At 47.6% G+C, this 27,636-nt stretch overlaps 1 protein-coding gene and 1 long non-coding RNA gene across 5 annotated transcripts in view; both read left to right on the top strand.

The window, feature by feature from the left end:
- The window catches only part of LOC111833943 (A disintegrin and metalloproteinase with thrombospondin motifs 8-like), a 63,462-nt gene extending 55,847 nt beyond the window's left edge, over positions 1–7,615 (top strand). For all 3 annotated transcript variants that reach the window (XM_023792694.2, XM_072701669.1, XM_072701668.1), the window contains 6 exons: positions 147–314; positions 1,532–1,824; positions 2,853–3,039; positions 3,141–3,313; positions 3,465–3,640; positions 4,961–7,615. In XM_023792694.2, the coding sequence (XP_023648462.1) occupies positions 147–314; positions 1,532–1,824; positions 2,853–3,039; positions 3,141–3,313; positions 3,465–3,640; positions 4,961–5,720 (1,757 nt within the window). In that variant the 3' untranslated portion in view covers positions 5,721–7,615. The remainder of the gene's footprint in view (positions 1–146; positions 315–1,531; positions 1,825–2,852; positions 3,040–3,140; positions 3,314–3,464; positions 3,641–4,960) is intronic.
- Positions 7,616–11,500: 3,885 nt separating this feature from the next.
- Positions 11,501–26,570, top strand: LOC140579104 (uncharacterized). 2 transcript variants are annotated; one of them, XR_011983308.1, is made up of 4 exons: positions 11,501–11,734; positions 13,895–13,961; positions 14,353–14,467; positions 14,595–18,181. It is a non-coding gene; the product is annotated as an uncharacterized lncRNA (long non-coding RNA). The 2 variants fall into 2 exon arrangements; XR_011983307.1 differs by lacking the exons at positions 14,353–14,467; positions 14,595–18,181 and adding an exon at positions 25,930–26,570.
- Positions 26,571–27,636: the final 1,066 nt, after the last annotated feature.

Raw genomic sequence — 27,636 nt, 5'->3', positions numbered from 1 at the left:
CCTCATCAAACCATTTTTAAGCTCAGAAAAAGGGGAATGAATCTACCATTAACATGCCTTCATTATAATACCAGTATGATTCTACCCTGGTGACCCTGTTCACAGCGACAGTAACAGCGGCCTCTGCCCCCACCCCCCACACACAGGTCACGTGCTCAGCATGCCACACGACGACTCCAAGAACTGCCAAGGCCTCTTGGGGCCCCTGGGTCAGCACCACCTAATGGCCCCCCTGTTCGTGCACCTTAACCGCAGCCTGCCCTGGTCGTCCTGCAGCGCCCTCTACATCACGGACTTCTTTGACAATGGACATGGTGAGTGGTGTGATGGGACGGGCACTGAAGCGTCTGCCACAGGGTCAGACTCTGCTGAGTGAGAGCAGCCCCCAGTCAGGTGACTTATTGACAAAGTGGGTGTCAGAAGTTACATACAGCTCATTTCAAGTAATGTCATATTCTGACATGCGTAAAGCACAATTAATGCGCCAAACCTATAACCTTTCCACCACTGTCAAATTAAAAACTCAACACTCACTGGCTTTTGCTGGCCAGAATGTGAGCCAGGCCAGATGGAGCCCAGCCACAATAAGGGGCTTGGTTTGTAGTTTGGCATTGGAAGGTGGAGAAGAAGGCCTCATAACACATGCCAGCTTCCACAGGCGAGGTTTTGCACTGCACCTTCCCTGGTTTGACTTGCTACAAAACCACAAATTACAGACTGAGAAACCACACAAACTAATTCAGCTGGGAGTGCAACAATAACGGGCTGAAGAGTCGGCTTCCCCTCTCTCCGGGTTTCCAGCTACCAAGTGCCGCTGTCACATGTGCTGGGCCTTGGTGGGAATGAGGTTTGGAAGGCCGGGGGCATCTCATAGGGAAAGGCAGAGCTTGGGGCTGATTGGCTGTAAGAATTACAGCATTTTAAGTAGTTCTTGGTTATTGAGCTTGAAATGGGAGTGACTTTGCTGATGTGTAGCCATTTGTGAGGATCTTCATCTGTCAGTTTTTCAAGTTGTCCTGCTAACCGCAGCTGTCTGTGCAGGACTTACAGCACGGCTAACTAGGGAAGTCTCAGCTTAGACCCACTATCTAACTTTAGAGTAGAGCAGAATGTTCTCCCAGTTTCAGAGAAATAACCCCAAAAACTGCAAACATGTTAATGTGACTCAAGAAGCTCCCCAGTCCAGAGCTGACCGTTAAACGGGGATTTGATGAGGTCCTGGCCGAGGCGTGAGGGCTTTCTGGCGGCGTCTGATGGACCCCCAAGAGCAGGATCTGTGCCTCCCCCCGGACTCCGCCAGATGCACATTCCTGTGACACGTTGCCGAAATGTCAGCCGCATGACTCAGATGAGCTGTGGTTGCATAAGCCCTGTTTTTTTTGAATGGAACATCCTGCCGGCCTCAGCGAAGAGAAGCAGATAGATCTGAAATGAGCCAGACCCACCTTTCTGACTGTACTCTGGCCACCTCCACCCCGCAGTTTGCCATCGGCAGGAATAACCCTGCCAGTGGTGCCTTGTCTTGTGACAGGGGACTGTCTGCTGGACGAGCCTGATGCCGCCCTGTCCCTCCCCACGCGGCTGCCGGGCCATTCCTACGGGCTGGACCGACAGTGCCAGCAGACCTTCGGCGAGGAGTTCGCTCACTGCCCCAACACGTCAGACTCAGACATCTGCAGTCAGCTCTGGTGCAGGGAGTGGGGGGAACCGCATTGCACCACCAGGAATGGCAGCCTGCCGTGGGCAGAGGGCACACCGTGTGGAGCTGGCCGAGTCTGCCAGGAGGGGCTCTGCGTGGCGGCAGACGAGGCTACACCACCCAAGGCAAGCTGCACAGTGCTGCCCGCTCTCGTACGCCCTTCCTCTTCACACGCCCGCCTGGCAGAATACACCCACAGTGCTGCCCGCTCTCGTACGCCCTTCCTCTTCACACGCCCGCCTGGCAGAATACACCCACAGTGCTGCCCGCTCTCGTACGCCCTTCCTCTTCACACGCCCGCCTGGCAGAATACACCCACAGTGCTGCCCGCTCTCGTACGCCCTTCCTCTTCACACGCCCGCCTGGCAGAATACACCCACAGTGCTGCCCGCTCTCGTACGCCCTTCCTCTTCACACACACAGCTGGCAGAGTGTGCCCACAGTGCCGTCCGCTTTCTTATGTTTTCCCTCTTCACACACTCAGCTGACAGAGTGTACCCACAGTGCCACCCGCTCTGGTACACCCTGCTTGCAATTAGTATGGTTTTGGTGAGCCTCTGGGGCTGAGGTCTGCTGGCCATAGCACCACGTGGAATTCCTTAGAAACACAAACCGTATCCCTGCCAAACACACCATGGATTTCGCAAGCAATGACACACAGGGGCAGGAATGTGTATGTGTGTGAGTGGGAGCGGCCAGACACAAGCACGCGTGGCCTTGGGATCACAGGCTGTCTGTGTGGCCCTAGAAATTAGGCTTTTCTCATGGGCCCCCATGTGGCCCCAGGGCCGCAGGCTGTCTGCATGACCTCCTACGTGGCCTCAGGGCCGCAGGCTGTCCGCTTGGCCCCCGTGTGGCCCTCTGCTTGGCCCCAGGGCCCGGCTCCTGCCTCCTATTAGGATGGCTCCCTCATGTTTGCTTTTGTCTGGTAATTTACATATTTGCACTGCAGTTGCTGTAATCCGCTGCAGTGGGCATACAGTAGCTGTTTTTTCATAGTCCCACTATTTCATAACCTAAAACTCTTAACACATAAACACATTCCTCACCAGGGCAGACTCTCCTATGTGAGCTTCCCTCCATAAGCATCCACAATTTGCTGGAGCCCTAACTGTTTGACGGGAATAACAGCAGACTGTCTCTGCTCATGCAGGTGGCTGTGGATGGCAGCTGGGGGGCTTGGTCACCATGGGGACGTTGCTCTCGGACCTGTGGCGGTGGGGTGGAGTTCTCGCACCGGCAGTGCACCAGCCCCGAGCCGCAAAACGGCGGGAGGTACTGCGAGGGCCAGAGGGTTAAGTACCGCTCCTGCCAGACGGGGGCCTGCGGGGGCGACGGTGGTGAGGCTCCTTCTGCCTTCTCCGCATATCTTAGCTGTATCTGAGAGCTCAAGCTGCGGCCAGGAACATAAATGCTTTCCTTTACCTGTATGTCCTGTTAGGGAAGAGCTTCAGGGAAGAGCAGTGTGAGAAATACAACAGCTTCAGCTACCTGGACATCCACGGAAATGTCAAGGAGTGGATCCCAAAGTACGCTGGAGTGTCGCCCCGGGACAGGTGCAAACTCTTCTGCAGGGCAAAAGGCAGCAGTGAATTCAAGGTGTTTGAAGCCAAGGTAGAGCCTGATGCCTTATACCAAGAAAACTAATTTGAAGTTTTGTTTGCTGCCTGTCCACAACCTGGCCCGGATAAGCAGCGGAAAATGAATGAGTGAATGATAAGGCAAGCTCTAGCTGACTAGATCACATGTCGGTTTGCTAACACAGGTTGTTGATGGCACCACATGCGGCCCCGACACCACCTCCATCTGCGTGCAGGGCCAGTGCGTCAAGGCGGGCTGCGACCAGGAGATCGGATCCAATGCCAAGCTGGACAAGTGCGGGGTCTGTGCCGGGAATGGATCTAGCTGCCGGAGAGTCGCCGGTGCTCTCAGCAAGGCCGTGTAAGCAGACGCCAGCGATTGTGTTGATCACCTGTATATCTCTGCAGAGCTTTACTGATCTCCTTACTACGCCACTGTTATGTTTATTTATTACTAGCTTATGGAAAGCAATTTAGCTGGAGTAATCCACGCCCCAAAGTACTGCATTAGCCCGACTATAAGACCACCCCCCATATTTTAGCAACTATTTTTAGAATAAGTTTTTGGAATACCAAATCTTACCTTTATGAAGAAATATACATTTATTTGAGAAGAACATATAGTAAGTTAACCAGCAATCGGATTACAATAAGTATACTAAACAGCAAACACTCCAAACAACAAATGTATTATTGGGGGGGGGGGGGGTGAATATTACAAACTCCACAACCTTTGAGGGCACAGAATGTTTTCGATGCAGCAGACCCACATCAAGAGGGTAAAAAACGTACTGCAGAGAAAGGTTGAGCCATATTAATAAATAATATGACATCTTATAAAATTAATGTTACTGTCTTTATAAACAGCCACTATGGGCGCTTTTCCACCGCACTAAGTACGGTACTCTCGGTACTGTACTTTCGCTTTTCCATTGAATTCTGGTCGAGTACCAGTACCGAAAGTGAAGGATCATAATAACATGTTTGAATTCAGCAAAGAAATACCGCGCCGTGCTTTGTGATGATGTCAGTCAGGGGCGGTCACTGGAAAACTGACACAAAAGAAGTACTATACTTTTGGTACTTTACGGAAGTACCGAAAGTACGGTACCTGGTGCAGTGGAAAAGCACCCTATCAGTTTAATAGTAGCAGCAAAACAGACAGGGAAGCCAATTTACGCGATACTCAGAGATACACGGTAAACTCACGTACGGCCAGGGCTGCCAGCTCTCACACTCAGGGTTGCCACCTGTCCCTTATAATATGCAATCGTCCCGTATTGGAAGGACTGCTGCGTCTCATATTATACAGGCCGATACCGTATTATGAGGGACAGGTGATAACCCCATTCACGCACTTACGCTTTTTGACTGTCACGGTAATGCAAGAAATCTTACAGCAAATCTGTATCATGGTAAGTCAAAACACTTGTTGCAAAATATCGTATTTGGCGCCATCTACTACCTTTTTTGTCTAGATCCCAAATATAAACAGCAGTTTTTCAGACGCATTATGGGGAAAATTAAAACCCGTCTCATATTTGGGTCGACACGGTATTTCCATGAGATCTGAGCCAAAAACGTTCAGCTGGATGTCCATCACTTTCACCCTGCCTGGCCCTCTGGCTGTTAGCTGAACACTCTCAAGATTTTCTTTAGTTATGTCCTTTTCTTTCCTTAGCTACGGCTACAGTGATATTGTCACCATACCAGCTGGGGCCACCAATATCGACGTGAAACAGCGCAGCCACCGCGGCGTGAAGCATGACGGTCACTACCTGGCCATCCAGGCAGAGGACGGCAGCTACATCCTGAACGGGAACTTTTCTGTGTCGATGGTGGAGCAGGACATCCCGGTGGCAGGGGCCGTGCTGCGCTACAGCGGCTCCTCCACCACACTGGAGCGCATCCAGAGCTTCCAACGGCTCCGGGAGGCCATCACCATCCAGCTGCTAGCCACTGCGGGGGAGGCCTCCCCCCCCAAGGTCAAGTACACCTTCTTCCTCCCAAAGGACGTGCCATTCAGCAAGGCCAAGGAGAAGAAAGGTTCTCCACATGTGATCCAGCCACTGGGGGTGCCCCAGTGGTCTTTGGGCGAGTGGTCAGAATGTTCCAAGACCTGCGGCTCCGGCTGGTCACGGCGTGACGTTGAGTGTCGAGACACTGGCGGTTTCCTTTCTGAATTGTGTGACCAGGACCTGAGGCCTGCAGATATTCGGGCCTGTGCAGACCTGCCCTGCCCAGTCTGGCAGATGGGCCCCTGGTCCTCCTGCTCTCGAACTTGTGGTTTGGGCGTCCGTCGTCGCAGCGTCTTTTGCACTGACTACACAGGCAAGACAGTGGACCCAGAGAGGTGCGATCCGGCCCGCCTGCCTGAGCCAGTGTCAGGGGAGTGTCTCACCCAGGAGTGCGAGGGCCTGGCAGTACAGGGCGGGCAGTGAGGGCGACCTGAGCAGCAGAGTAGTGACCTACTAACCAGCCTTGACCGTGCTTCCAAGACAAGCAGGAAAACTGTAGGTTGAAACAGAGTGGATAGTGCACTAACTGACCCGAGCAAGTTATGAGGCAATGGCCTATTTCTAAGATTAACTTAAAAAGTTTTGTTGTTGTCTTTGTGTGTTTTTTTAATGAATAACCACTATTGACATTTTTTAACCCAATAGAGATCTACCTCAGAGTATGTAAGATTGTTACAGATGTTAGGTGACGATACTGTATGCTTTTTCTAGCCACAAAGGGAAGCTGCCTTTGCATGTGTCCTACTGACAGACACCGTTGGAGTATCAGATACTTTCTCCATTCCATTGCAGAATCTGTTTTTCTACAGCTCAGGCTAAGCAAAAAAATTGACCTTGTCCAGAAACTTGACCGGTTAGACTAATTTCTAATATTAACTGTTGCTATAATCAGCCATATTTAAAGTACAGAAAACATTCATTTCCTTTTGTTTTATAATTATTTTGAAAAAAAAAATAATCAAATGTGAGGAATATTATTAAAATATGGTTCCTGATCCATTTAAAGTAACACAAAACAACAAGCCCTATTTCTACGGCGACACTGTACCTGAAAACCATTGACAATGGGCTGCCTCTTTTCATGATCAGTTCAGGCCAAGTCATGTAACAGTCTGTGCCCAATGTCTGAAGATTATACTAGAATATTATTTATTTCGGGCTTTATTTTTTGCCTTTTTACAGAACCTGGAATTTTAGGGGCTTCATGCAGGTCTCAGTAAGACGTGCTTTTAGCCTCATGTGGAAATTTGAATATATTATGGGCCAACACATCTCTGCATATTTGACAAGCATGGATTTATTGTAGCTAGTTTTACCTCTGTGCAGATAGCTCTGAAAAAACGTCATTCTTACCCATTACGCAGTTTATTTTCTCACTGCTTATTTGGCAGTTTAAGTTTCAATATTCTTGCTGCTTTTCAAGAGATGTATTACTCTAGATGTTTACAAACAAAGTTTTTTCCTGCTTAATGATGAAAAAGCCGCAGTTTGATAATGTATGACAAGCAGGGACTCACCTTGTCAAGAACCACCAACATGGGAATGTAAAAAGCCTTAGAAATGTCTCCCCTTTGTGACGGAAGTGCATCACTTAGTGACTTAGTAAATCATATATTAATTTATATACGTAGGTACGCTTATGTGAGGATATCAGATTTTTTCACTTGTAAAAGGATGAATAGCCTCAGAGTTGACCTTCTCCTTGCAAATACAGTCAGGAGTCAGATGTAGTGCAGAGCAGTGAGACAGGGTCGGTGGGCCTGCCTGCCTTTCCTTCTGTCCAGTAGAGTAAAGTAGACCTAGCTTATATGTCTTCGAGAGCGGCTCCCACTGTGGAGGAGTGTGATTAGAGACAAAGAGAGACTCGACCAAAGAAAGCACATGTGAAGCGTGGCCAAAGGTCAGGACACCTCCATGACAGGAAAATGAAGGCCGGCACATTCAAAAATCTATCGCATTGATTTCAGTGAAACTCAACTCAAAATTCAAACCGAATACAATGCTTTTAAAAATAAATCTGTGTTTTTTCTGTTGTTCTAAATATATCTTTGTGGAATTGTGTGATGTATCATTCCGGACATGTACAAAAGATTTTTAAAAAGTAAATCCAATACATAACGGCGTTGTATCCCTTCAGTGAAGGACTTAAGTCTTTTATTATTTTAGCTTCCGTTCAAAGCTATTTATTTTTGTAAATTTTGTATCTTTTGGACATCAGATTATAAAAGTTTTTGAGATGCTGCTGTCTTCCAGAATAATATGTAATTCACAAAGTTGTAAAGTAAAATATGAGAATAAAGATGTCTCTTTTAACGCCATTGATTTTCTTTTTCCTAATTTCAAAGAATATTGCCATGCTTATATCCCTGCTATCCAGGCGACGCGGTGGTGCAGTGGTGAGCACTGCTGCATCACCATGCTTATATCCCTGCTAGCTGGGTGGTGCAGTGGTGAGCACTGCTGCCTCACCATGCTTATATCCCTGCTAGCTGGGTGGTGTGGAGGTGCAGTGGTGAGCACTGCTGCCTCACCATGCTTATATCCCTGCTATCCAGGCGACGCGGTGGTGCAGTGGTGAGCACTGCTGCCTCACCATGCTTATATCCCTGCTAGCTGGGTGGTGTGGAGGTGCAGTGGTGAGCACTGCTGCCTCACCATGCTTATATCCCTGCTAGCTGGGTGGTGTGGAGGTGCAGTGGTGAGCACTGCTGCCTCACCATGCTTATATCCCTGCTATCCAGGCGACGCGGTGGTGCAGTGGTGAGCACTGCTGCCTCACCATGCTTATATCCCTGCTAGCTGGGTGGTGTGGAGGTGCAGTGGTGAGCACTGCTGCCTCACCATGCTTATATCCCTGCTATCCAGGCGACGCGGTGGTGCAGTGGTGAGCACTGCTGCCTCACCATGCTTATATCCCTGCTAGCTGGGTGGTGTGGAGGTGCAGTGGTGAGCACTGCTGCCTCACCATGCTTATATCCCTGCTATCCAGGCGACGCGGTGGTGCAGTGGTGAGCACTGCTGCCTCACCATGCTTATATCCCTGCTAGCTGGGTGGTGTGGAGGTGCAGTGGTGAGCACTGCTGCCTCACCATGCTTATATCCCTGCTAGCTGGGTGGTGTGGAGGTGCAGTGGTGAGCACTGCTGCCTCACCATGCTTATATCCCTGCTATCCAGGCGACGCGGTGGTGCAGTGGTGAGCACTGCTGCCTCACCATGCTTATATCCCTGCTAGCTGGGTGGTGTGGAGGTGCAGTGGTGAGCACTGCTGCCTCACCATGCTTATATCCCTGCTATCCAGGCGACGCGGTGGTGCAGTGGTGAGCACTGCTGCCTCACCATGCTTATATCCCTGCTATCCAGGCGACGCGGTGGTGCAGTGGTGAGCACTGCTGCCTCACCATGCTTATATCCCTGCTAGCTGGGTGGTGTGGAGGTGCAGTGGTGAGCACTGCTGCCTCACCATGCTTATATCCCTGCTATCCAGGCGACGCGGTGGTGCAGTGGTGAGCACTGCTGCCTCACCATGCTTATATCCCTGCTAGCTGGGTGGTGTGGAGGTGCAGTGGTCAGCATCAAATAAATAAATTAACTTGGAGCAAAAGAGAAGTTCTGAATTCACTTTTATAAGTCTGCCCAACATTTGCTAAAAATTATCTCCATCTCTATAGATGTGCCTACTGTCCAAGATCATAGTATGTTACTGGCAGTGTGACACAAGAGGCAGCGCATCCAAGAATGGCTATTATCATGAATGTCTATGCTCTCAAGAGCTGAAAATAACAATAAGGGTACTGTGACTTTCTGTAAAGGCCTGGTATTCATTTGGCAAAAGAATCCAGCACCAGATGGACCCTCTCCAGAACCTCTTCACGATCAAAGTACCATGCAGTAGATGGGTCCAAGACTCTGTCAGGCGCAACAATAACAAACTCAGTGAGGACCTTCAGCTGGGCTTGGAAATGTACAGGTAATTACAGTAGCTAGTGGATACTATAAGAAAAGATAATTATTAACCATTTCTGAGATGATGCATTATAAAGTGGCTTGTCATGCTGAGCATTTAACAAATACACTGTAGTAAAATAACAAGAAAACTAAAGACAAATAAAGAGGAAAATAACCGGACAGAGGGTTAGACACATAAGAACAAATATCCTTGCACTGAAGTTGTACCAGTCTTTATTGGAGCACGTCAGAATATTTTAACGAAATTTAACTAAAAAAAAAAAAGCTATTTAAATATATAGTACTCTAAGGCATAACAACAACCGATAAAACCATAATGGTGAATTACATAATAAATTAGTTGCAGTGCTCATGGTGCCTTTACTTAGTATCAGGTCTGGCTTGTTAAGGTTGCAGTGCTCATGGTGCCTTTATTTAGTATCAGGTCTGGCTTGTTAAGATTGCAGTGCTCATGGTGCCATTACTTAGCATCACGTCTAACTTGTTAAGGTTGCAGTGCTCATGGTGCCTTTATTTAGTATCAGGTCTGGCTTGTTAAGATTGCAGTGCTCATGGTGCCGTTACTTAGCATCACGTCTAACTTGTTAAGATTGCAGTGCTCATGGTGCCTTTATTTAGTATCAGGTCTGGCTTGTTAAGATTGCAGTGCTCATGGTGCCGTTACTTAGCATCACGTCTAACTTGTTAAGGTTGCAGTGCTCATGGTGCCTTTATTTAGTATCAGGTCTGGCTTGTTAAGATTGCAGTGCTCATGGTGCCGTTACTTAGCATCACGTCTAACTTGTTAAGATTGCAGTGCTCATGGTGCCTTTATTTAGTATCAGGTCTGGCTTGTTAAGATTGCAGTGCTCATGGTGCCGTTACTTAGCATCACGTCTAACTTGTTAAGGTTGCAGTGCTCATGGTGCCTTTATTTAGTATCAGGTCTGGCTTGTTAAGATTGCAGTGCTCATGGTGCCGTTACTTAGTATCAGGTCTGGCTTGTTAAGATTGCAGTGCTCATGGTGCCGTTACTTAGTATCAGGTCTGGCTTGTTAAGGTTGCAGTGCTCATGGTGCCGTTACTTAGTACCAGGTCTGGCTTGTTAAGGTTGCAGTGCTCATGGTGCCTTTACTTAGTATCAGGTCTGGCTTGTTAAGGTTGCAGTGCTCATGGTGCCGTTACTTAGTATCAGGTCTGGCTTGTTAAGATTGCAGTGCTCATGGTGCCGTTACTTAGTATCAGGTCTGGCTTGTTAAGGTTCCAGTGCTCATGGTTGGCTTGTTAAGGTTGCAGTGCTCATGGTGCCGTTACTTAGTATCAGGTCTGGCTTGTTAAGGTTGCAGTGCTCATGGTGCCGTTACTTAGTACCAGGTCTGGCTTGTTAAGTTAGTTAGATTACTTTTACATTTATTAGTTTAGCTGATGCATTTGTAAATTCTTTATAAAGCTGTACTGTTTTACATTTGGGGAGAAGTATACTGCTTAGGGAGGGTGAATTGAGGCCAGGAGAGGGACCTCTGTCTTTATGAAATATAGCCCTTAATCACTGAGGCTGGGCTACAGTATTACTGGCTAGTTATTACTTTAAGAATGATATCACATTTTTCATTTGATTTAAGGAACTTTTTGCTTGCGATTTATCTTACAACTGAAGTAGAGTTACGCATTAATTTCAGATTTTATTAGAGAGGTAAAAAATGGAAAGGCAAACAAATTGCTGCTGGTTAAGGTTTTGGGAGAGTGAGTATTGCAATCATGGAGTCAGTGAGGCTTTTGAGAACCTGGCGTCAGTATTCAGGTGATGTAATTGCTTCAGTACATGAGATGCAAAGCAGTGATATGTGAGTATCTCAGCTCAGAATGGACGGACTGACGACAAGGAAACTCCATGGGCTTATCATACCATAACATCCATAATGTCTTGCTGGGAGACAATAATGTCCTAGAAGCATTAGCCCAAAATGCCAGGAAGCAACCTGGAGACTTGCATGTACAATAGAGCAGCATTCAGAATTTTGCTGGATGGCCGACTTATCGTTGCTGGGTCATATAACAGCACGGCTTGCTTTTATATATTTTATATATATTGCTTTTATATATTTTATATATATTGTTTGCATATTTCTTGTACTGTTGCGTGAATATCAGCGCATTAAATAAAACACACTGGGTTTTTGTCAGTGACACCATTCTTGGTGTTTTAGTGTGGCCAGCCCTCCGGCGGAATGCTCTCTGGTAATGACACCCAGCTGGCTGTGCGGAAACTGGACTTGAACTGTTATAAAATCCTGCTTAGACTGAGAGACAGAGAAGAGAGGGTGAGGAGAAGGAGAGACACTCCTCCACCATCTCCCTTAATATGAAAACAGACTCTTTCAGTTAGCTGGCACTTTTAGTTTGGTGGACCAGCTGAACTTTGTAACGACTGGGATTTTTTTTTTGTTTTCACTCTTACTTTGTGTCCATATAATTTTTTTCCAGTGCCCAGGTAATGGAATAATTAATGTTGATATCAATCAAATGTCTGTGGTTTACAATAGATTATTTTTTGAGTGAATTCTCTAATATTGTCTAGTTACTGTATTTGCTACCCGGACTTGCTTTGCTTTCACAGTCTGCTCTCCAGGAGCGCTGCGAGTTTTATGACGCAATGCTTCTGTTGCAGTGATATGGCTTGCTTGAACTTGGGGACTTCAAACACCTAAGGACCTTTGAAACACATGCTTTCAGAGTGTTTTTGCATGCATTTCCAGCTGCTTAAAAGGACACTGTGGTGAGTTATTAAGTTTTGAGCAGTTGATTGGATTTTTATGAAAGCTAGGTGGCCTGAGCAGTGTCGTGGTCTGAAGAGTGCAACTGATTACTTTGGACAGTGACTGCAGTGCCCTTTTTAGAAGAATGTCCACCTGTTGTCTAAACTGAACCCTACGCATTCTTCTTGTCTATAGTAATTTTTTTGCAATGCATGTTGAAATGATAATAGTAGGGTATAATAACAAAACATTAACTTCAAGTAGTAGATTATTGCTCTCTGGTTTCAGATTATTAATCTATCTGGCAGTTGATGTCTACAGTCTTACATCGTACCTTTTGTTTCTTTACATGGGAAAAAGATTTTTTCCACCGATGCTTAGATATGGCTTTTGGCAGATTTTTGGGGAATAATTATGCAAAAAACAGGTCCCGCTTAGAGCAGTCCCCTTTATTGCATATGAGTGATATTTCTCCTAATTCATCAGACGTGTGCAGTGCAGCTGTGCGTCTGCACACAGATGTTTCTCCTCCTGATGAAAACACTGTCCGTTTGCCAAACTCATTTTAAATAGCATTGGACTACCAGGTTAACAGGCCTGAAGATTTGGAGGGTTAGGGTTATGGTTACACACGCGTCTTGGGCTACGGGCTGCAGGAGACTGACACACGCGTCTTGGGCTATGGGCTGCAGGGGACTGACACGTGTGTCTTGGGCTATGGGCTGCAGGGGACTGACACGTGTGTCTTGGGCGATGGGCTGCAGGGGACTGACACGTGTGTCTTGGGCGATGGGCTGCAGGGGACTGACACGCGTGTCGGGCTACGGGCTGCAGGGGACTGACACGCGTGTCTTGGGTGACTGGCTGCAGGGGAATGACACGCGTGTCTTGGGTGACTGGCTGCAGGGGACTGACACGCGTGTCTTGGGTAACGGGTCATCAGGAGGAATTCCAGAGCTAACAAAGACGACACTTGGCATTCCCTCCATCCAGCAGGGCTTTGTTCCAGCAGCCGTCCTCCACGGGACGTCATCTCTTCTCCATAAGCCAGCTTATCCTCCACTGTTTTATTATAAATTAGACCCACATTCAAACTGTGCCCTCTGGCTTGGATTTCTTTCCATTATACACTGTTTCATAATCATTCTGATTACGATGATTCCTGTAAGATGATTGCCACAGCCATAGATTAATAATTCTGTTCTTTGGAAAATTCATCATGTTTGCCAGTTGATTAGACTTATTGGTGACTTTGTCTTGCTGGAATACTGGTTATGCAGTGGGTGGTTGGATCAAATGGGGCCTTGGTGATGGTCCTAAGGCCGGGCCTGGAGCAAGGGGTGGCAGTGTGTCTCAGGTGCCAGAAGCAGAAGGCCGACTGGCTGCATCCAGCTGTGGTCTCCTGGGCACTCACTCACTAAAGCATGTCACCCTGCTGCCCCCCACCCCCCCAGGCCCTCCTTAGGGACGCCCTCTCAGCCGGTACACACCACTCTGGGGTTTTTTTTTTTTACCTTGAATTCTGAGTGAAATGCAGATTCCAGCTGGGAAAGTCCAGTCTCTGCTGGTCATCCTCAAGTGTGAGAAGGTTTAGGATGAGCTGCTGATCTTCCTTAAGTGTGAGAAGGTTCTGTGTGACCTACTGGTCAACCTTCTGTCCTCCACACCAGGCATATAGATGATTTCTAATTAACTAAATTAAACTGAATGGAATGCAGAGAAAAACAGGGTTCAATTTGACGTCAGTTTTGATTCCAGTTTATATTGGATTCTCTGCACAAAATACTCATAATTCTAATGTTGTGACCAAGACCTGTTTCTTACGGTCCTAAATGTCAGTCATTATAAACTACAGCTCCTTTTACTTGTTTTTTTGGTATTTGTGTGTATTGCAGTCGCTGTGGACTTGACGGCGGCTTTGTTTACGCCCCAGACCAGGAATCACGCAGAAGGCGATCACAGGTAATTTGTGAATTGTCCAAGATGTCATACAACTCGATCTAGGAGAAAGGTAACTGGACCGTCTGATGGTCCTATAGGCCTACCATCCATCCTAATGAGGGTCCGCACAGGCACTGTCCATGACTATTAACATTTAGCGATGTGGTCCCTGAAAATAGGCTAGACTTCAGGATTCCATCAGCATATTGGGTCCATTAATAATAACAGCCACGGAAGGGAAATGTGACAGCCTTTAACTGCATTGTGTATTGGGTAGTGCATGCTCTTCCAGCCAGTGCTGACCTCATTGAGTACATTTGAATGAACCCAAAGAAGCTTTGTGTCACACCCTGATTGGGATGGTTCCAGTGCACCATTGGTACTGCTCATGTCAGCTCTGCATTGTTCCCAGCTTCAGGCTGGACAACATGCCATAACCATCCCATGCTGCCCTCTGCTATGTAGCCAGGCTGACCACCAGTAGCCCTGGGCACCCGTTCTCCTCTCCTGCCTGCTATCAGATCTTAGTGGGTATATGTCACCCGACTTCACCATAGTCAATAATGGAGTGGAGGCCTCTCTGGATTCAAGATTGTTTTTTCCCCCACTTTTGCAGCTCAATAGGGTTAGAATCCTCTCTTTGTCTGTTACTAGGAACATGTCCAAGGTTAATGGAACAAATGTCAAAACGTGGAGCCTGCTAGTGTGTGGTCAGGTGAGTTCACTTCACAGGCAAACCGCTCTCTGATGTGAGCATCGTCCAAAAGGACACAAGCATTTTGGTGGATGGAAGGAAGCAGGGGTAACTCGGAGTGGCTCTGTGAGGCTGCAGACACAGGTACGAAATCGGGGCCCCTCTGGCACATCCACCTCGTCCAGCCAGCATCAGTGGGACAGAGAAGTCAGTCGTGAGGTCTTAGTGTGGGATGCTCCACACCCATGTCCTGTTTATGAGAAGATAAGATGGAAAGATCTCTGTACTCACAGGAAGTGAGGTCAGCTGACAGACCACAGTCTGGTCCAGTCACATTCAAAAAAGCACACCTAAGGTTTCCTGAAGATGAATAATGGTAGTATAAGTTCAGTTAACTCAATGTTCCTGCACTAATGATGTAGGGATTTGCTGGTCTACCTTTGTTCTTCCTGGTCACCACACTGTGCCATTAAGAATATTTAGCGCTTGCTTCTGTGGTACATGTTTTTGTTTCTGTCCTTCTCCGTGACCTTAAGAAGCTGTGCTGATCCTGGAGAGTAGCCCCTGACATGTACTGTAGTCATGGTGATGCTGAGGTGGTGCGTCACATGACCACTGAGGTCACAGGGTGGCTGCTGTTGCTCCTTTGAGTTCTGTGACTCTGTGTTATCATAGAATAGATCAAATTATTATTAATGATTTATCAGTCCTGTCAGGGTCTGTACCGCATTGCTGGCCAATCTACCTTTTCCCATCTCTGGCTTAGTTCCTAGTCTTCCTTAGTGTATTTTCCCTGGTCCTCAGACTGCCGCATAGGTCAGTGAGCCGAGTGTGTGACTCACATACTGTTCTCTTGTGTCATGGGTTTAAGGCTGGCTTGAAACCAGATTCACCCATTTTGTGGATTTTTGTTCTTTAGTCTTCATTAATTTGTGTTTTCTTATTGTATAGTTTCCCCGGGTTCATTGTGGTTATTTCTGTATATTCCTGTTTCTAGTTTCCTGGTGGTATTTTCCCCTAGTGCTTGCTGTAGATTCTTAGTCTTTAGTGTTTATTAATTCTCTTAGTTCTGTGTGTTCACCTGTTTCTGGTTGCTCCTGTGTCTTTCTTCATTGGTCCATTGATTGATTGAAGTTACACCTGTTCCTTGTTTTCCCTGGATGTCTGTGTATTTAAGGTCCTTCCCTCACTCTGTGCTTCTGTCTGCCTTTGTAATGCCGTGCTGTAATTTTGCCATGTGCTTTGGTCCCTTTTGGATCCCGGTTCTTCTCTCTGTGTTGCCCTTTTTCCTGGTTGTGTTTCCCTCATGGATTTTATAGCTTGTTTTAGTATTAAATTCTTTTATAGTTTTCTGACCCCTTGTGGTCCTTTAGTTTGTGTCATTCCCAGTGTTCCCAGTGACAGACATCATTGGTTAATGACGAACAAGCATGGGATCAGTATGTAACTAGTACTGGTTAATTAATGCATTAAATAAGCATGTACTACTACATTATGCATGTCCCCTCAAGTAAAGTGTGATTCATTGTTCTAATTATCAGAATTCATCCGTTCATCCATGCATTTTCTGTACCATCCATTTATTGAAATCAAGTTGGCTTTTTAGGTATTTCTGGTTTATGGAAAACAGTTGACAATTTGGCTAACCGTTTTTGCAACTATTTTTATTTTTTTCTATGGAAAATGCTAAACTTTCTATGGTGTAGCCAGAAACATGTGGGTAACTGATATGTCCCTGGTTCTGTGTAAATTTTTGACGTTCCGACTGCAGTTTAAGTGTTTATTGTGGAGTCCAGCAGTGGGACGAGCAGTAAACAGCAGGCGGGACGGCGAGGAGGATTTTCCATAGTTGGTCAGACGGAGGACTGCCAGGTCTGTCACGCTTCATAGTGAGAATCCCCTCAACTGAAATGTCAGCAGAACCACACGACTGGGGGATTAGAGAGGGATGTGTGTTTTGTTTTCGCATCGCAATTGTGTGATATTCATCCTGCCCTGTAATTTGGGAGCCATTTCAGCAGATGGTAAAATAAATACACACAAACTTACATGGAGGATTGGAGCACAGGCACCCAAAACGTCATGAGCCAAAACACAGCATGACTGTTTATCATCTTTCTGGGATAAGGGACAGGTGCAGCTGATCTACATGAGAACCCAGGACTCTCACTCACCTGCCGACCACAACCTCTTACTGTAGTCGTATAATTGCATATTACAAATAAAATCATGTTAATGATATCTAAAATGGCAGATGTTGATGGAGTGATTGTTGGGAGACTGTTGGCTAAGGGTTGGGTTGGTGGAATAGTAAAGATGGTGCCTATTTGGTGTTCTGGTTTGGAGCCCGTCCTTGTCTCTCCAGAAAAGCTGTGTTCAGTAGGACATCTCTATCCCCTGCCCATGCTACCTGGGCCCTCACCTTCAGTGTATTCTGTTGGAGATACCAACGATTATTTTCAATGAAATAATCTATTTAAAAATTTGGCACATATTACACGTTGATTACATGTGTGTCTGGAATTAACTGTAGAAATATTCTTTTTTTATTGAAAGGATGAAAAACTTTGCCTCTGAACTTTCCATCCTGGCACAGTTATCCTGGCCATAAATAATCCGCCCAGGCCTCTTCCCTGTATCCCCAAGAAGTGCTTTCGTGGAAATATTGCACTGAGGCAACTCGACCTCTGGGCCCTCCTCAGAGAGATCCATAATGTGGAGGCTGCACTGAGGTCTGATGGACATTCAGGATGCGCCACCAAAGCTGCCGGCCGCCTTCTGTGGAGCAGATACTCCATCGCATCCGTGGGTGTGGATTTGGATGCCAAGGGGAATCCAACTGGAGACGTCACACCAAAAAAAAATAATTCAGGTTTTCAGTAGAAAAATCATATGACTTATTGATGTCATGTGACTACATATTGCTCTGTCAGGAAGCTACATTCAGGGGCTGGATTAATTGTGCAATGAGCTGTTGATTAATGGAACTCAAATCATATGATGCAAATGAGTTTCAATTGCAGAATTCCACATTTTTTCAGAATCTGGTGGGTTGTTGGTCCTGTGTATGTGTTAAAAGCATTTGTCATTGTTCAGCGGTTATGAAACCAGTTTACAAGGGCTCGCTCCCTCAATGTGCAGCCACCGGATTGGGGAAGCGAAGCCCGAATGGGTCACACACCAGGATCAGTGAGTCTCAGTCATCAGACAGGATCAATCCCCCAACGCATAACCGCCGGAGCGGGAAGGTGAAACCCGAACGGGTCACACACCAGGATCAGTGAGTCTCAGTCATCAGACAGGATCAATCCCCCAACGCATAACCGCCGGAGCGGGAAGGTGAAACCCGAACGGGTCACACACCAGGATTAGTGAGTCTCAGTCATCAGACAGGATCAATCCCCCAACGCATAACCGCCGGAGGGGGAAGGTGAAGCCTGAACGGGTCACACACCAGGATCAGTGAGTCTCAGTCATCAGGCAGGATCAGCTGCTGATCACTAAAGCAGATGAGGACTTCACCCCAACACATGCAACATAGGTGTTAAGGTACCATTTCATCCTTGAAATACTGGGTCTCTATTGTATGGGCAAATTCCTGGTCTTTGTGTTTATAGTTTTACAATATTGCAATGTTTGGATATAAGTTTGTTCTTCCATTACTTTTCTGGCTGTTAGTGTGCCATAGATACTGTGCTGTTAAAGGGTAATTTAGGGCTGGTGCTCTAAATTAAAGCAAACAGAAAGGGTTGTACCGTATGTTCACAAATGGAAACTCTGTCTCTATGAAATGAGCTGAGAAGGTCAATGGAAAGTGTCTTAGATCCAGATTTTAAATGAAACCCAGCTAATCCCACAAGGAATATGTAATTAAAAGGCACCATCACTGCTGTTCTTTTGCTCCAGCAAGTCCAGAACAATCAAAACTTAGCTTGGCTACTATTTCATGTTGATTCAGTAAGCAACCCTGAAGAATACTTGGAACCCTTCTCAATGGAGTCATGGGTGTCTGCCTGTGCCTGTGGGTGTCACTCATCAGTCCAGGTATGGAATCTCACTGCGGGCCATTTGCTTGTACATCAGAACATGCATGGTTTGTATCGTTTAGACATTACATTTGTTGTGGGAGCCCCGGCTCCTTCGTTATGGTGTATAGAGGTCTTGTATGAATGCATGTATGTATGAATGTATATGAAAGACACTGCGTGGAATTTCAAAAAGTGGGTTTATTCAGCTAAAAGAGCTATAAACTTAGCTGGAAACTGAAAATGAATTGTGTGTTTTTATAGATTTTATTGCTGTTAATTTTTCCCTTATAATGTTTTTGAAAGTCCAGCACCTAGCTGGGTGGCTTGCGTCATTTAATGTAGCCAGACTCAGTGGCAACTAGCACGGCTTTGAACCTGTTTTGCACACCTTAAGCAGCTGAAAGGCCTGTGAAGGTAGCAGGACTGAAACGGGCTGTTAACTCTGAGATTTTTAATATGTGCTGTCTTGCGCCCCATGGTGTCCTGTGGTATGGAAACTTCTTCGGCAATCTGAAGTCCGGAGCACGGCGCAGCCTGAGGGCTGGAGAGGGTTAGAGTAGTAAATGTCATTCATTCGTGAACGGCACCTCACGGTTTTGCAGTCAAAATTATATGTTTTTTTTTTTTGTGATTCAAGAATTTTGGTAGTAAATTTGGAAAATGGGGTTTTGTGCTGGACTAGGCTCACTCCGTGCTCAAGTGTGGAATTACTTTAAATGCTGAAGCGCTCTATGTTAGTCTGTCGGGACACATTATGGTGGCTGTTATAACTCACAGGCAGACCTTTAGTCTTCTTCTGCAGCTTGCTGCCAAGTAACTTCCTCTAACGCTGTCAAAGTCACGTGTTGGGGAAGACCCTTGGACATCCGGGGGGGTTGGCCGAAAGTTGGGGTGGGGGAGGGGCCCTCATGAAGCCCTGCCATTTCCCAGTAATGCTTGGCCGCTGTGTACCAGTCTGCAATTAATGAAATTAGTGGCACGGCGATGATGCTTTTCCTCATCTGCCCTCACCCATGTTTCCAGAACTTCTGCCAACCTTTATTTCTAAGGTTTATTGTTAAAAAACTACATATAGTAATTTTTTTACTAATGATAGGTCATCAAGGGAAGGCCTTGAAGTACTGAAAATGTGTGGTGTTTGGCCAAGTGACCTTTGTATATTGTCAGAAAATGTCAAAAAAACAATTAAAAAACCCTAGTAATAAACCTTGTTGTTGTTGGAGAAAAAAATACTTTAAAAAATGTATAGTGTACATTATTCAATATTAGTGATTTCCACAGATTAAAAATCATTGGGGACTAATGAGTTGTCTTTCACCACAAGAAATGTGGAGATGGAAGCTCTATGTATTCCGAATTTATTCAAGACCGAATAGACAGATGTGGAAATGGCTCCTTTTGGAGTCTCCAGAAAGAGCCTAAATCTCCAAATACCATGGGATTAGTAGAAAAATTATCTGTGTAAAATCGGTACCAATGCCATGACAGAGTGGTAACTCAGTCCGTTATCAGATGGGGTGTTTCTCCGATGCCATGACAGAGTGGTAACTCAGTCCGTTATCAGATGGGGTGTTTCTCCGATGCCATGACAGAGTGGTAACTCAGTCCGTTATCAGATGGGGTGTTTCTCCGATGCCATGACAGAGTGGTAACTCGGTCCGTTATCAGATGGGGTGTTTCTCCGATGCCATGACAGAGTGGTAACTCGGTCCGTTATCAGATGGGCTGTTTCTCCGATGCCATGACAGAGTGGTAACTCGGTCCGTTATCAGATGGGCTGTTTCTCCGATGCCATGACAGAGTGGTAACTCGGTCCGTTATCAGATGGGCTGTTTCTCCGATGCCATGACAGAGTGGTAACTCGGTCCGTTATCAGATGGGCTGTTTCTCCGATGCCATGACAGAGTGGTAACTCGGTCCGTTATCAGATGGGCTGTTTCTCCGATGCCATGACAGAGTGGTAACTCGGTCCGTTATCAGATGGGCTGTTTCTCCGATGCCATGACAGAGTGGTAACTCGGTCCGTTATCAGATGGGCTGTTTCTCCGATGCCATGACAGAGTGGTAACTCGGTCCGTTATCAGATGGGCTGTTTCTCCGATGCCATGACAGAGTGGTAACTCGGTCCGTTATCAGATGGGCTGTTTCTCCGATGCCATGACAGAGTGGTAACTCGGTCCGTTATCAGATGGGCTGTTTCTCCGATGCCATGACAGAGTGGTAACTCGGTCCGTTATCAGATGGGCTGTTTCTCCGATGCCATGACAGAGTGGTAACTCGGTCCGTTATCAGATGGGCTGTTTCTCCGATGCCATGACAGAGTGGTAACTCGGTCCGTTATCAGATGGGGTGTTTCTCCGATGCCATGACAGAGTGGTAACTCGGTCCGTTATCAGATGGGCTGTTTCTCCGATGCCATGACAGAGTGGTAACTCGGTCCGTTATCAGATGGGCTGTTTCTCCGATGCCATGACAGAGTGGTAACTCGGTCCGTTATCAGATGGGGTGCTTCTCCGATGCCATGACAGAGTGGTAACTCGGTCCGTTATCAGATGGGGTGCTTCTCCGATGCCATGACAGAGTGGTAACTCGGTCCGTTATCAGATGGGGTGTTTCTCCGATGCCATGACAGAGTGGTAACTCGGTCCGTTATCAGATGGGCTGTTTCTCCGATGCCATGACAGAGTGGTAACTCGGTCCGTTATCAGATGGGCTGTTTCTCCGATGCCATGACAGAGTGGTAACTCGGTCCGTTATCAGATGGGCTGTTTCTCCGATGCCATGACAGAGTGGTAACTCGGTCCGTTATCAGATGGGGTGTTTCTCCGATGCCATGACAGAGTGGTAACTCAGTCCGTTATCAGATGCGGTGTTTCTCCGATGCCATGACAGAGTGGTAACTCAGTCCGTTATCAGATGCGGTGTTTCTCCGATGCCATGACAGAGTGGTAACTCAGTCCGTTATCAGATGGGGTGCTTCTCCGATGCCATGACAGAGTGGTAACTCAGTCCGTTATCAGATTATGATCGACCCTCATACACAAAAACATTTCATGTGTATCCAGCAGCAGAATCGGTCAGTGTGAAGAGCTCATACCCCCATTTAAAAGGCTTGTCCTTCATGTACTGTTCCATTTCTATACAAGACTTGGTGTCCACCATCTTTTTGTCCACTGCTAGATTTCTCTCTGGTTGAATGGTACAAGCTAAAGTGCTGACCTCATACAAGGGCTTGATCGTCCAGACCCAGTTCTCTTTTTTGCGTGTGTTCTCCTCATCCAGGTCTGGGTTGTAAAGATGAATATTCCACAGTATATCTTGGGATATCAGTGAGCTCGGAAAGAGAATCCAAGCTTGAAATGAGCACAGACATGGTCAACCAAGTTACTTCAAATAGCCTTCTTTTATATCACATTCATTCTGTCTGGCTCTGATTGGTCTACAGCTTTGGCGCCAATGAAAAGCACTGAATCTGCTTTGTAAGACACTTTGTGATGGAATAATTACTGCAGGCAGAGAGGCTTTACTGAGGGAAAGTCACTGGGGGGTCACTTTTGTGGCAGCGAACTCCTCTGACACAAATGCTTATATCTCAGGGACAGAACATTGTGAAAAAAGAACATTTCAAAACTGCTTTACTCCAAAAATTCTAAGCGCCAGTTCTAAAATTAGCATTAACCAAAACATTCTTTTTACGAAACATTAGCTGGCCATATTACAAAGCATTACTAATTAATATTTTAAATGAATTATTTACTGCATTTTGGCTGTGTTCCAATGGATCACAGCAGTATACTCTGGAGAATGGGCACCAAATTTCAATGGTTCATTGCAACACAATGTATTTGCATTACAACAATGAATTCAGAGCAGTGCAGCACTTTTAAACATTTCCATCCCGCACCCCTTTGTGAGAGCTTCTTTTTGTCATTTCAATAGTCTTTTTTTTTTGTTTTTTAAAATTTAAAAATTTGCTCTGTACTATGAATTTAGCCTGCTTTCCCCAGCTCTACTCTTCAATCAGCAATTGCTAAAATCAAACAAAACATCAAACGCTGGAAGTAACACGCAACTCTGCTGAAGTTTACAGTGCATTATAGTGCACTGTCACCCCTCCCACACAGCAACATCAAAGGTTCACAGTTTCAGAACAGTAGTTCTGTGGTGCCGGGGGAAGAACCAGTTTCTTTGGCATTGCACCAGATAATCAGCAGTGGAAAAGTGCAGAAGCACTTCCAATTTAGGCACCGGCATTAGTACCGTGTTGGTTGAAAAGGGCTCCCACATAGCGGCTGATTCTGGGCTAGATCCACCTGCATCTGCTTCAATCTGGGTACCAGTGACATTTGGGCAGGAGAGTCTGCACCTGAATCTGTCCAGGGTTATAAATGATTACAGTTGGTCTGTATACACTCTGAAGATCTGGCGCGCATTTGCCTGACCATATACGTATGATCGGTCACCAGATCCGGCACACATTCGCCTGACCGTATACGTATAATCAGTCACTTACCAGATCCAGCGCACGTTCGCCTGACCGTATACGTATGATCAGTCACTTACCAGATCCGGCACACGTTCGCATGACCATATACGTATGATCAGTCACTTACCAGATCCGGCACACATTCGCCTGACCGTATACGTATGATCAGTCACTTACCAGATCCGGCACACGTTCGCCTGACCGTATACGTATGATCAGTCACTTACCAGATCCGGCACACGTTCGCCTGACCGTATACGTATGATCAGTCACTTACCAGATCCGGCACACATTCGCCTGACCGTATACGTATGATCAGTCACTTACCAGATCCGGCACACGTTCGCCTGACCGTATACGTATGATCAGTCACTTACCAGATCCGGCACACGTTCGCCTGACCGTATACGTATGATCAGTCACTTACCAGATGCACGGCTGATGCACTAAGAATCTGAAGGGCGATCATCCCACATAGCAAGATGAGTCTGAACCGGATCTGAGCCAAATGTTAGGGGTTAGGGATGAGTTTCTGCCTCAAATGAAGGAGTAAGTAGCTAGGGGTCTTGTTTATGAGTAAGGGAAGGATGCAGAAGGATATCGACAGGCGGATCGGGGATAGTATCAGCAATCATGCAGAGGTTGTACCAGTCTGTCGTGGTGAAGACAGAGCCTAGTAAACATTGTACTGTTACTGAATATAACTGTTCTTCCTTTAACATTTATCAATTGTCCAAAACGAGGTACAAGTGAGGATCAGAGCAGCGTCAGATGGTGTCCCTGCAAGTGTCATCCTGCTAGCCAGGGGTTTGAACAAACAACCTTCTGACAACATTCAGAGAGTCCAAAATCTGAGAACCACACGCCGCCGAGTTGCACCAGATGTCAGCCTCCTGGTCCCCGCACTTCCATGGCAACGGCGTTCAGGGTAGCAGCATTCTGCTGCCCTCTGGTCTCCATAAAAACATGCGTGTTACCGTGCGATTCTGTGTTCGTCCACCGCCGGCAGTAGTCCTGCCATTTTTTAATTGTGTGCTGTGTTCTGTTAAACATGCATAATGGCATAGAATTTATTTTTACACTATTAAAAGTTAAGCAAATGTTTTAGTGAAATGAGTAATTTCAATTCCTGAACATACATATATCGTGATTTGACTGACTTCTGTTGAGTCTGAGAGAATCTGTAAAGTGACTATAAAGTTCTGCAAAGAGGCACATTGTCAGGACGTCCCGTGGTCTGCCGGGGGGCCTCAGGCTGTCCCGTGGTCTGCCGGGGGGCCTCAGGACGTCCCGTGGTCTGCCGGGTGGCCTCAGGACGTCCCGTGGTCTGCCGGGTGGCCTCAGGACGTCCCGTGGTCTGCCGGGTGGCCTCAGGACGTCCCGTGGTCTGCCGGGTGGCCTCAGGACGTCCCGTGGTCTGCCGGGGGGCCTCAGGACGTCCCGTGGTCTGCCGGGTGGCCTCAGGACGTCCCGTGGTCTGCCGGGGGGCCTCAGGCTGTCCCGTGGTCTGCCGGGGGGCCTCAGGACGTCCCGTGGTCTGCCGGGTGGCCTCAGGACGTCCCGTGGTCTGCCGGGGGGCCTCAGGACGTCCCGTGGTCTGCCGGGGGGCCTCAGGCTGTCCCGTGGTCTGCCGGGGGGCCTCAGGACGTCCCGTGGTCTGCCGGGTGGCCTCAGGACGTCCCGTGGTCTGCCGGGGGGCCTCAGGACGTCCCGTGGTCTGCCGGGGGGCCTCAGGCTGTCCCGTGGTCTGCCGGGGGGCCTCAGGACGTCCCGTGGTCTGCCGGGTGGCCTCAGGACGTCCCGTGGTCTGCCGGGTGGCCTCAGGACGTCCCGTGGTCTGCCGGGGGGCCTCAGGCTGTCCCGTGGTCTGCCGGGTGGCCTCAGGACGTCCCGTGGTCTGCCGGGTGGCCTCAGTGTTGGGCTCCCCCTTTCCCACGTATTGCTGCTTCTCTCTAGGTTTCTCTCAAAGCCCTTTTTCACAGCATTCATTACCTTTCCCAGGCTGGGCCATGGGATGGCCCATCGAGATTAATAAAGCGTAAAATGCTAGACCACCCACACACCTACCCTCCCCCTCAATCTGTCTGCTCCCCTGCCACAGACCATAGAACAGTACCTGTGTTAGGGTGCCAGTGAGGGACATGAGTGGCGGGGCTATAGAGCTGTGAATCATAGGAGAGGGAATAGATGCATAGTGTTGGGCAGACACATAGCTAAATATCATAGTGCCGGCATCTAGAAGCATAGAGCAGGCACATAGCTATGTCATAGAACAGGAATCTAGAAGCATAATGTAGGATAGGCACATAGCTATGTCATAGAACAGGAATCTAGAAGCATAATGTAGGATAGGCACATAACTATACAGTATATCATAGGACAGGAATCTAGAAGCATAGTATAGCTCAGGCACATAGGTCATAGAACAGGGATCAAGAAGCATAAGGCAGGGATATAGAACCATATTGTGGGACAGGCACATAACTACAGTATATTGCAAAAAGTATTGGGACACCGCTGGGGACAATTCAGGTGACAACCCAGAACGGCAAAGGCGGCTGTCAGAGCCGCAGTCCCCGCCCGCACAGACACCCCGGACCAAGCCTCGCTACCAGAACCGCGAGTACTTCACCACTTCACCACTATCCGGACTGCCTCACTGGTTAGTCCACTCCCCCCGCCCCCATGCAGGTGACATCACTCCTCCCTGCGTGTCAGTGAAGGGACGATCCGTCCCATCTGTCCCTCCGTCCAATCTATCCCTCTGGCCCCCGCCCCCAGGTAATGCGGCAGGAGTAGGATTTGGAGCTGCCAGAGCAGATGTCGGGATACAAGCGCGAGCCGAGGCAGCACCTGAAGCAGCTGATGGCGCTAGAGAACAAGCTGAGGGCCGAGGTGGACGAGCACCGGCTGAGGCTGGACAACGAGCTGGAGACATAGAGGAGCAGCTTCAGCGGGGAGGCCTGCTGAAGAAGCAGCAGGCCTCCCAGGAGAAGGACGTAGCGTAGCCTCTCTTATGTGTCACCATCATCATCCTCATCATTGTTGTAATCTAGGGTGACCAGATAATCCATGTCAGGGAGGACACTTTGAGCTACTTCGGGTTTTACAAACTACTTTCAAATTGAAAGGCTCCTGTGCTCGGCTAAATAGTTCAGCTCTTCTTGTGCTTTGACTGGTTTGTTTCCTTGACTGAAAGACTCATCCAGCTGTTTCACATTAGCATTAGTGACACATGCATGATTATAGGAGACTGACCAATCAGCACACAGCAAGAACTCATTGCTCAAGTGAAATTCGGGTCCTTTTAATTTAAATGGTAGTTTACAATTCCTGTCCTAGCTCAGAGTGTCCTCCCTGACATGGATTATCTGGTCACCCTATTGTAATCAGTCCCCCTAACCATACCACCCCCACCCCCACCCCCCACCCTGGTTAAGATGGTCGCTGATGAGGAGAGGAAGTTCCAGCAGCACATCCAGAGCCAGCAGAAGGAGCTCAGCAGCTTCCAGGAGCTACAGAAACGAGAGTACAAGCTACACAGGCAACAGCTCAAAGAGCTAACATGCTAACACAGCGAAACACACACACTGTGGTTACACAGCAAGGGAAACACACACCCACTGTGGTTACACAGCGAGGGAAACACACACCCCAACTGTGGTTACACAGCGAGGGAAACACACACCCACTGTGGTTACACAGCGAGGGAAACAAACACACACCCACTGTGGTTACACAGCGAGGGAAACAAACACACCCACTGTGGTTACACAGCGAGGGAAACAAACACACCCACTGTGGTTACACAGCGAGGGAAACAAACACACCCACTGTGGTTACACAGCGAGGGAAACAAACACACACCCACTGTGGTTACACAGCGAGGGAAACAAACACACCCACTGTGGTTACACAGCGAAGGAAACAAACACACACCCACTGTGGTTACACAGCAAAGGAAACAAACACACACCCACTGTGATTACACAGCGAGGGAAACACACACCCACTGTGGTTACACAGCCAGCGAAACAAACACACACCCACTGTGGTTACACAGCGAAGGAAACAAACACACACCCACTGTGGTTACACAGCCAGTGAAACAAACACACACCCACTGTGGTTACACAGCGAGGGAAACACACACCCACTGTGGTTACACAGCGAGGGAAACACACACCCACTGTGGTTACACAGCGAGGGAAACACACACGCTGCATGTGTGTTAGTGTGTCTGTGCATGAGGCAGGTGTATGCATATGCCTGCACACCCACCGTATATGCAGAGGCAGTGGCTGAACGTGCTAAGTGACTGTGACATATATACGATATACTGGGAGCACACAGGTGTGGTGAGTGGCCCAGTGGACTAAGCCTCTGTGTCTGTGATCAGAAGGTTGGTGGTTCAATCCTGCCCTCAGCAGAGTAGTTACAGGGCAGGCCCTAGAGTATACTGACTGACCCTGTAGTGTGTGTGTGTGT

Source organism: Paramormyrops kingsleyae, chromosome 17, assembly GCF_048594095.1.
Source record: "Paramormyrops kingsleyae isolate MSU_618 chromosome 17, PKINGS_0.4, whole genome shotgun sequence".
NCBI lineage: Eukaryota > Metazoa > Chordata > Actinopteri > Osteoglossiformes > Mormyridae > Paramormyrops > Paramormyrops kingsleyae.
This window is presented reverse-complemented; position numbering and strand designations above follow the sequence as displayed.